The sequence below is a fragment of the Opisthocomus hoazin genome, chromosome 6 (assembly GCF_030867145.1).
Source record: "Opisthocomus hoazin isolate bOpiHoa1 chromosome 6, bOpiHoa1.hap1, whole genome shotgun sequence".
NCBI lineage: Eukaryota > Metazoa > Chordata > Aves > Opisthocomiformes > Opisthocomidae > Opisthocomus > Opisthocomus hoazin.
In genome coordinates, this window is record NC_134419.1 from 65905580 (window position 1) to 65916193 (window position 10614).

Sequence of the window (10614 nt, forward strand, 5' to 3'; positions counted from 1 at the left end):
CACTATCCTACTCTGATTTGACGGGTGATGAATTAAATTCCCTTTTCTCCCCACGTTCAGTCTGATCTGTCTGTGGCGGTGACTGGTGAGTGATCTCTCCCTGTCCTCGCCTCGACCCTCGAGCCCTCCATCACATCTCCTCTCCCCTGCCCGGCTGAGGAGGTCCCCCCGGACTGGTGACGAGTCCCTGTTCTCCTGCTCCGGGCGTGTCCTCGCCTCTGCCCCCCCCGCACCCCATCCCGTGGAGCCTCCTCCCTGCCGCGGGCACCCCGCTCCCCACCCGAGGAGCGGGGCTGGGACCGGCCCCGCAGGACGCCTCCGTCCGCCCGCCCCTCCCCACGCACGCACACGCACCTCCTGCCGCCCCGCCCCGCGCCCCGCCCCGCCGCCCCGCAGCCCTTCAGCACCGCGCAGCGCGGACAGCTCCCGCCGCCGCGGCCCGGGGACGCCCCGCGCACCGCACCGCACCGCACCGCAGCCATGAGCTACAGCGCGGAGCCGGCTGCGCCGGCCGCCTCCCACCGCCCCCCGTTCGCGGGGGCCCCGCGTCGCCCCGAGGCCTCGCCCGGCCGGCGGGAGCGGGCCAGCGAGAAGCGGCAGCTGCAGGGCCTCAACGAGCGCTTCGCCGGCTACATCGAGCGGGTGCGGGCGCTGGAGGAGCGGAACCGCGCGCTGGCGGCGGAGCTGGCGGGGCTGCGGCAGCGGTCGGCCGAGCCGCGGCGGCTGGGCCGGCTGCTGGGCGGGGAGCTGCGGGCCCTGCGCGCCCGGCTGGAGGAGGCGCACGGGGAGCGGGCGCAGGCGGCGCTGGAGCGGGCGCGCCTGGTCGAGGAGACGCAGCGGCTGCGGGCGCGCTGCGAGGAGCAGGCGCGGGGCCGCGCCGAGGCGGAGCGGGCGCTGCTCTCCCGGCGGCGGGAGGCCGAGGGGGCCGCCCGCGCCCGCGCGGACCTGGAGCGGCGGGCGGCGGCGCTGCGGGAGGAGCTGGAGGCGCTGCGGGGCGCCCACGCCGAGCACCTGGCCCGGGCCGGGGCCGCGCTCCGCGCCGCCGCCCCCCCGGCTCCCCCGGCCCCCCCGGCGGGGCGGCCCGACCTGGCGGCGGCGCTGCGGGAGCTGCGGGCCCAGTACGAGGAGCTGGCGGCCCGCAACCTGCAGGCCGCCGAGGACTGGTACCGCGCCCGCTGCGCCCGCCTCCACGAGCGGGCGGCCCGCAGCCGGGAGGCCGTGCGCGCCAGCCGCCGGGAGGCCGGGGAGTGCCGCCGCCAGCTGCAAGCTCGCCTGGCCGAGATGGAGAGCCTGCGCGGGGCCCACCAGTCCCTGGAGAGGCAGCTGCGGGAGCTGGAGGAGCGGCACAGCGCCGAGGCCGCCGGGCTGCAGGTGAGCCGGGGGCGCCGGGATCCCACCCGCGCCCGACACCCCCCCCATCTCCATCCACCAGCACTGTGCAGCCCCAATCCCCTTGTGCGGTGCCCATCCGCGCCATCCCCCCCTCCCCAGCTCCATCCACCATCACTGTGCTGCCCCAACCCCCTTGTGCGGTGCCCACCCGCACCCCCCCACCCCCCCCCCCACCCCCCCCAGCTCCATCCACCAGCACTGTGCAGCCCCAATCCCCTTGTGTGGTGCCCACCCACACTCCTGCCCCGACCCCCGCTCCATCCACCAGCACTGTGCTGCCCCAACCCCCCCTTGTTGTGCGGTGCCCACCCGCGCAGTCACCGTGCCCACCCGCAGCCTTCCCCCCACCCCAGCGCAGGGCCTCGCTGCCCTCCCTGCAGCCCCACCACGGCGTTGCCCACCACCTCCACCCCCCATCCCCAGGCAGAACCCCAGAGGACAGGTTTCAGGGGGACAGGGAGCTCCCTCCAACACCCCCTTCCCGCAGGGGACGTCCCTGCGCGTGGCAGCGCTACTTGGGGCATCGCCCCCATCCTCAAAGAGTCGATTCCTAAACCCCTCGCGAGTTGCTCGTCCCCGCGGGTGATTCCTCGAAGCCGTCTGCCCGGGCTTGGCCCCTCGCCCCGCGGCCTGGCGCCTGGCACCTGCGCTGCAGGAACTGGAGCTCTGCGGATGGTAAGGCTGGGTTTGCGGCCAGATCCTGGCATCGCTCACATCTGTGGGAAGACTCACGTGGGGTGGACACCGAGCCCCCAGAGCATCTCTTACTCCGTTACCGCAGTATTACCACATTTTCTCGCTACGGGGAAAAAACGTTCTTGGTTTATAATAAAATGAATCCCGATTGTTCTATTACATGGCTATTAATCGACCTGTGGTTTCTAAATCAAGCCATGTCCTCCTAACTACTGAAGCAAGGGCCTTACGTCATACCTGAGGGACGTTGTTATTTCACGCCCAAGTAATGCCTGGTCATTTTCAAGGCCAAATTTTGCCAGGCGCTCTCTCTCGAACTCGTGACTGTAGCTCCAAGCTGCTTGCAATCTTCCTGAGTAGTTCAGGTCTCCTTCAACAAATATTGTGGAAATAGGCAATATACAATATTTCCTGTAGTGTGTGAAAGGATTACACACAGTAATCTTCTTAAATAGTCTTGATGCCATGTGAAAAGAAGGATTCTGGGAACAACATATCAATTGGGGGGAAAAAAACTTATGCAACCAGATTAAACAGCACCGTAATTGAAATTGCTTTAGAAACTGCACAGCAGCCTTTTCCTGCATAACCTGCAGGATCTGCTTAAAGTGTGGTAATATTTAGGAGTCTTTTGGGCAATGTGCATGTGTAGCAGCTAAATAATTTCCCTGGCTGCAACCACTGGAAAAAGATTTAAGTCTATCTTAAAAGACAATATTCCCATTGTTCGAACTTTTAAAATATTCCTGTAGACTGCTAAAGCTGGGAGGCGTCTTCATATTTGTAGGCTATCCAGTCAAATCCGAACCAGTATGTGAGAGCTTTCTGTTAGGGGACAGGTTTGCAGTGGTGTGGGGAGAGGGTTTGCTTCAGCCAGCTGGTCGAGCTGGGGTGTGGGAGAGGGGTACAGGCAGGGTGACAAGAATATCCCATTTTTAAGGAGTGTTTTGTGCATGTGGGCTGCAGGTGGAGGGAAGGGGGCTGAAGGCACGGAGGGTCAGAGCAGCGAGAGTGGGGCTGTCCCAGGGCAGGGTCACCCCGAGTCCCTCCCTCCTGTCATGGCTCAGCACGGCAGCATTCTGGCTGCATCAGAGCAGAGATTTTGATCTGTACCGCAGTGACATCCATGCACGTCCCGGGGCTTTTCAGCTGACGCCCCGACAGTCTCCTTGAACCCTTTCCCACCGCCCAGTCCCACGTCAGAGGCACAGCTCCATGCAGCTCTCATGCTGTGGGAGTTGGTCAGGGCAGCCCAGGACAAGGCAGAGACCCCCAAGGATGACCTGTAAATGTCCCGCAAGGCGGGATGCATCCAGCTAATCTGACTGTGAGATGTCCTGTGCCACATTCAGGATGCGCTGGCACTGCTTCTCTGAGGGTCTCTGTTCAGACTGGGCTCTCTGCGTCAGGCTCAGCGCAGCTCCCTGCTCCTTGGGCAGCTCCACGTCTTGTGACTGGCTCTGCGCTGTGCACAAGGAAGGTTATGCAGGACACGAAGGAGGGGACAGGATGGGGATGAGGACAGGGACAGGACAGGGATGATGTGCCAGGACAAAGCTTGTTCGCTGGAACAGAGGAGCTGGAAGCAATCGCACAGGCACGGCTGTGGGAGGGGGTGCGGGAGAGCAGACGTTGGTGGTGGCCATTGCAGGGCTTTGCAGGCAGGGCTGCACCGTCACTTCAATGCAAACTGCTTACTCATTCCTGCTCCACATCACGCTCCTCTGGTGGCACAGCGGGGTGGCTGGCAGCGGGGAAACCATCTGGCTGGGAAGATCCCTGTGCGAGCGGGTTTCGCCTCTTTCAGGCTGCTGCTTGGATACCTGGATGCATGTGGGAGAAAACCGGGCTGCTTGTCTTCCGACAAAAAAATAGAAAAATAAGGAGTCCTCTTTGTTAGCAAGGAGATCTGGCCTTGGACTCCTCCTCATTGCATGCAGACCTGGATGTAGCAGCCGTGGCAGGGTGAAACTGATAGGAAGGATGCTAAAAGGATGTCCTCATCCAGCTGAGCACCCTGGCTCTCGCAGGGCAGGGCACTGACTCCATAACCGCTGCAAATCCCTGCGTTCAGAGCCCCCCACCCTGGGGCTCCGAGGCATTTTCCAGGGAAGGTGTCAGCCTTCCCCTCCCGGACCCAGCTCTTCCCTCCTGTCCCAGCGGCACCAACTCTCCTTCCACCTCCTGGAAGCGTTTCCCCACCCTTCTCAAGCCCCCCAGATGCACACTGCAGCCCTGCTCCAGGCACCCGCTCCAGCCGTGGGCTGCTGCAGTGCTTGGTGCTCTCTCTTGTCCCACTGAGCCACTGCCCCTGCTTTGGTGATGTTTAAGCCCCAAACTTCCCTGCTCTCTGCAGCAGCCTGCCTCGTGCCCCACAGGACTGAGGGCTCCACCACCATGTGCTGTTCGTCTGTCCCTGTCCCATCCCCTCCCCCCCCAGATGGAGAACTGTATAAATCCATCAATGTTTAAAGTCTCTCCCCTCTGCATGTTTGCAATCCATGCATGGTGCTCGGCCAGTTTCTCCATGCTTGTTAACGTGAGATTTCTTGGTCCCAAACTCCTGGTGGGATGCGCCATCATGGACCAACTGCCCGTGGCAGCTTCCCTGTCTCTGCAATGGGCAGAACAGAAAACCCGCAGGGGAAGTCCCTGCTCCAAAACATGTCCCTAAGCACCCTTGCCTTTGCAGGACACCATCGGGCAGCTGGAGGATGACCTGCAAAACACCAAAAACGAGATGGCTCGGCATTTGAGGGAATACCAAGACCTCCTTAATGTCAAGATGGCGCTTGATATCGAGATAGCTGCCTACAGGTAAGGCTGCTCTGACCCTGCTCTGCCTGGCCACCTCCCAAACCCAATTCCCTGACCCCATCAGGGTGGAATATTTTCACAGGTCCGGAAAATATCTGGGTACAAACTCAAGGAACAACACCATCGTGTTGCGCGTCTCCCCTGCCTCCTGCCTGGGGAGCAGCCGTGGCTCCATGTCATGCCTCGATCTAGCAGACGTGAAGCGCGTCCTCCCGCCATCCCAGAAGCAGTGGTTTGGGTTGGAAACTTGTCTCTCTTGCAAAGTCAAAGTAGATGCAAAAGGCAGAGTCCCTCTGGTTCAGGGTTTTATTTTCCTGGGGTTTCTGGAGGCAGAGGAGGGAGCTGGTCTTGCACACCCCAAAGTGATCCAAAATTGATTGACCAAAGCATATGATTTTGAACCAGTTTCATGGTGCAGTGTGACCTGAACCTGTGCCCATCGCAGGCGGGGTTGATGGCCTGGAGCACTCCGACTTGCTCGCAGGTCACAGCGTGCCCTCAGGCTTTGGAGGTGTTTCTTGTGAGATGTCCCCAGACTAACCTCTTCCCTTGTGATGTGCTTGCAGGAAGCTGCTCGAGGGAGAGGAGACCCTCTTCAGCATGGGAAGCGTCGGCCCTACAGCCCTCAATCCCCTCCCCAACCCTGCTTACTCCTTCCAGCCAAGAGGCTTTAGTTCCTCTGCTTTGTCCTTCAAGCGGGAGGAGCAAGGAGAGGTTATTAAAGTGACCGCTAAAATATCATCCAGCCGGGCCGAGATGATTGAGGGGACCATAACCTCGGCCAAGAAAAGGGGGAGATTGAACCTGCCTGAAGGAATCCTTGTGAATGCAAAAATGTAACTGTCAGGACCCCGTCCGTTTTGCATTTGAGGGGGAACAGTCTCCACTCGGCCTTTAAAGTGCCCCTGCGGGCACAAAGCTGCTCTGGGCTTGCAGGAAGCCCCCCTTCGAGACACATAACTCCCCGGGGACACCGGCCGGGGCTGGCTTCCTCGCAGGTCCTGTTGGGCAGAGGCCGAGCTTGGCACATTGCTCCCTTTTAAATGGGGCGGAGGCGCAGGCAGGTAGCTAGGTGCGTGTTGGTCGTTGTTGTGGTGGCACAGGGGGCTCGTAGCACCCACCATCCCTCCTTCCCTTCTCCCATGGCAGGCGAGGAGGAGCTCGCTGGGACCCCCAGGGGCAGAGGGAAACAAAACTCAACACATTCGCTATAACTAGTTTCAAGGCTACAGACCTTGAGCTACTATCCGAATCCACATATAGCTAAACTCTTCCCCACTCCTCGAGCCGCAGCCGTCCGCTTTTAACCCCAGAAGCACAGAAATAGCCATACTGGACTGTAATCACACCTGACGTCTGGTCATCTATGAGCCACTTCTCTTTCAAATGGTAAGGAGCATTCATTTTGGTTTTGTCCTGACAGCTCTGGTTCTCAGCAGTGTTAGTCCAACCAGGCGCGTGGGGTTTGCTAGCAGCAGGCGCAGGGCAGGGAGCCGGTGCACGGGAGGTGAAGGCCTCACCACACTGTGGGTGCAGCACCTTTTCTGGTGTTGCTGCCTCTGAAATATCAGGGTCTGCAGGGCCCCTTTTTTGGCTGCACAGTTGCCAGATGAAACCCCCACCCTCACATTAGTACCACGTCCTGACCGGCGCCGCGAAGCCACAGGACTCCTGAGCACCAGCCCACAAGGTACCCTCGTCTCCACTCTCTGTTCCAACCTGTGCCAAATTTGATATAGGATTTACAACCATAGGTTTCCTTCAATGCCTTAACATTGCCAGTGACCGCTTTCGCAAGAGCCGGAGATGCCGCGTGTGCGTCAGCTGTGTGTCAGGGCCCCGGCGAGGTTATCGTCCCGAGACCTCACTGCCCTCGCGGTGGTGCCAGGGTAGTTCCTGGAACCAGCAAATCGTTTGCTCGCACTCTTTCCGCTTCTGTTGCAAGGCACAAGTTAATAATTAAAAAGGAAGAAATAGTTACGTGGATCAAACTGAGCTGTCTTGTCGTCTTTGCTGCTGCTTCACCTCACGAACACACCTGGGTGTTGGGCCTGTGGCCAGTTCGGTCCCCAGCCGCGAGCGTGGCGGTGTGGTGTGGCTGCCACACTCTGCTGTGGGGCTGCAACGCGAGGCTGGTCCCAGCGATGGCACTGGGGCACGTTGGGGTCTCGCCCCCAGCTGCCTGTCGTGGGGGCCCTGCTTTGTGGAAGGGTTCACAGCCAGGCAGCCGATGGAACGAGGTCTCCCATGGCCGAGTGCACCTGCATTTGCCCAGAAAATGGACTCTGAGGAGGCTTTGGTTTGCGTCACACCCCTGACAGCTTGGTCCCAAGGTGCCTGCCATCTCTCCTCCACCCTGCCTGCATGCTCATGGGTTAGAAATAGCCTCTGTTTGCCTGCACAAGCGAAGCAGCAGCGATTTACACGATAGCAGATGGAAGCAGCGAGTGTGGACCCACCTCCCAAGTAAACCCAGCAATCGCAGGCACGCAGAGAGCTGGCGTGGCCAGTGCTGGCTTACACTCGGAAGATGCCCATGCTGTGCCCGAGACGGGCCTGTGGAGGGGCACCTGGGAGGGCAGCGGGGCACGGGCAGAGCATGGGCAGGCTTCCCACGGGGCGGCCCTGCCAGCAGCACGCTGTCCTGTCGCCTTCCCGTTCTGCCCTGTTGCCCCACGGCACGGCAATCTGCCCCAGAGCCCCAGGGGCACAGCAGGACAGGGCCGCAGGCCAGGAGCAGAGCGGCTGCTGCCCTTGACCCTGCCACACCGATAGCCTCGGGGACGATGCCCTGGCGAGGCCACTCACCGTGGAGTGACGCAGCCCTGCGGGCAGGCGAAGCAAGGGGCACCTTTTGGAAGCAGAGGAGGGGGCACAGCATGGCTGGGGCAGCGCGTCCCACCAGCAGCCCCCAGCAAACAGCACAGAGAAACTTGGGGTGCCCAGGCAGAGCTGGGGGGGGGGGCAGCACCAGCAGAGTTATGTCCAGGGCAGCAGCGCATAAAATACGGACCAACCTCCAAACATCTCCTGGCTCAGCTGTCAGTTAGGAAACGCAAACACGCAGCATCTCTCCCAAACCATAGGGGGAATAAAAGGCAGGTGTGACTGTGCAGCTAATGTAATATATTCTGAACCTCAAATACTCTCCAGCGCTGCTTTCTCTTTGTCCCTTGAGTATGAGAAGCCTGACATGTTCTTTATTCCCAGCACAAGCCTCTGTCAGGATTCCTGCTAGCTCAGCTGGCTGGATGCTCGCAGCGGAGCTGGGAATTTTACTTTGGCGGTACCGATGCAGAGGGACTGCAGTGGCGGAGGAGGGCAATGGAGCTGGGGTGAGGACAAGGCGCTGTTTCGGAAACGGTCTTCTGACCCAAATTAGCTCTTTGCAAGGGCCGACTCCAGAGATTTCCTGCATTTCTGGAGCTCTGCAGCGTTTTGGTGCTGTCTCATGGTGTTAAGCTCTAGAGGTGGGCACAGGCAAGGAAAGGACATTGCGGATACATCAGAAAGGATCAGGCCAGATTTTAGATTACATCATGGTTCTGAGAGCCCCTCTGCTGGGCTCTGTCCCTGTGATCTTACACAGGCTGAGGTGCTAAGCTTTAATCACTCCAATAGCAGCAAGTGATTGACCAACCCCACAAATGCTTTCCCAGGACTGAGGGTGAGCAAGAGCCGTGCAGCAAGGGGACTCGGCGCTTTCCTGAAGGACAGAGCCCAACCACAGGTGCTGTGCAGCAAGGGAAGAGCTCCCATGTGGGGCCATGGCTGCTCCAGGATTTGCAGCAGCCTCCCAGCCACCCATGTCCAGCTTCTGGCCATGACACCTGTGCTGTGAGGGTCATGGAGAAGAGCTGGTTCCCCAGTGACATCCTCTGCAAGCACAGAACCAGGGGGAGGGGGGAAGAGCTGCTGACCACGAAACCCAGAAAATGCAACCCTTTCCAACCCCATCCTGCAAGCCTCCCTTGGCCCTTCAGTTGGTCCCATCTCAGAAAGCCTAGTCCCATGAGGGAGCCTTTGCAGGAGATCCATCCCCCGCCCCAGTCTCTCCCAGCAGCACTTGCCCAAATGCACCGGGAAGGAGCAGAGGAGTGACCCCGCAGGCACACACGGAGAAGGCAGCCAAGGGTCTCGGTGTCGACACAGCCCCTGGGGACAGCTTGCTCTGGTCGCTTCCCAGTGCTCACGTTTCAGCTACGGGATCAGAGACCTGAGGTGTGCCGACTCCCACCTGCTCAACTCCTGCGGGACCCTAGGCAACTGCCACCATGGGGCAAGAGGGCTGAGCTCCAACCCGAGCACGTGGTGACGCTTGTGCCCTCACTTTGTACCCTAAGTGAGACCCGTGCCCACTCTCCTCGTCTTTAGGAGGAGAAAAAAGACAGCAGAGAGGGATGACCCTGGCTCAGCATGTTACCTGTGCTGCCCTGCAGCTGTCTCCATCCAGGCCTCCTTTCCTATCGCTGTCCTCTTCAGGGTGACTCCTTTCACCTGTCAGCTTATATGCACCAGAAGGCTTCTCCATTCAATGAAGCCCTAAGCTGGAACAGAGTAATAAATTCTCCTTTGTGGTCTCATCTTTCTTACTGGGTTAAACACCAAAGCTGCCAGAGGAAAGGCGTGCGTCACACTGCAGATGCTAAAAGATTTATACCTCTGCAGAACCTCGACCTCTCGGATAAAAGCCAGCTGCAGACACGGACTGCACCATCAGCTCGGGAAGCAGCAGAGGGCGGCCATTTCTCCACAACACTGTGTTGCTCTCCTCTTCATGCCGGGGAGAACTCCAGTTTCCACGCAGGGGTGCAAGCTCCCACCACAGGGCTGTCTGGTTGCTTTTTCCCTGGATGGGGATGCTGGCCCATGCACCGTGCAGCTCTGCTTCGGGGCTGGCCAGCTCTGCTCGTTTCATTGCCTGGGATGTCAGATGGGGGAGGCCTGGGTCACCCTCCCGCTGCTCCAGGGATGGAGGAGATTGTTCCCACTGTGACCCTGGAACCAAGGGTGCTCCATCTCTGATGGAGGTTCCTGCAACATCTGTCTGTGCCAAGATGTACAGCTGCTTAAAAACAGAGAGAGCCGCTGCATACAGAGAAGCTTTGCTAAAGATGCTTGTCTGGATGCTGGAATTCATTAAGTCGTCAGCCAACCAAAAAAAAAAAAAGCCCAAACATTTTCCTTTGGCAGGAATGCAAACATCCCTTTTGCCAAAGTGGGGAAGAACCCTGTCATTCAGCAAGAAAGAATCAATGGGCAATTCAGAGCAAAGTCTCTTCCAGCACCTTTGGCTGGATCCCTCCAGCGCTCTTCCCACTAGCACTTAGCGCAGAGACCTCCCCAAGGAGAAGAGCTGCTTGCCCCAGTGACCGACCCACGCAGACCCCCAGTGCCAGCAGCCAAACGGACGCATCTGAATGATCAAACGTCCCCGTCAGTGGGGTCTGACACTAAAGCAAAGTTTATACCAAAATAGCATGAGCAATGCAAGCTCATTCGCGCACGTCTTCGCAGGCCTACGGGAGCACAGACTACTTGGCAATGCAGCGTAACATGCAAAGAGGGCACTGCTTGGGGCAGGGTGAGAACACTCCTCGATCCTGTTCTGTCCCAGCGGACTCCAGCTGAGCCAGGAGGGCTGCGGAGCTGGGGTCTGCAATTACGGGGATGGGGGATGCACTCCTACAGCAGGGCACTACAGCCTGC

At 59.7% G+C, this 10614-nt stretch overlaps 1 protein-coding gene across 1 annotated transcript; it reads left to right on the forward strand.

Annotated features, from left to right (window-relative positions):
• Positions 1–389: 389 nt before the first annotated feature.
• INA (internexin neuronal intermediate filament protein alpha) lies at positions 390–6896 on the forward strand. The gene is made up of 3 exons (XM_075423658.1): positions 390–1371; positions 4781–4905; positions 5472–6896. The coding sequence occupies exons 1-3, from the start codon at positions 481–483 to the stop codon at positions 5743–5745; spliced, it is 1290 nt and encodes a 429-aa protein (XP_075279773.1). The 5' UTR covers positions 390–480; the 3' UTR covers positions 5746–6896.
• The last annotated feature ends 3718 nt before the right edge of the window (positions 6897–10614 follow it).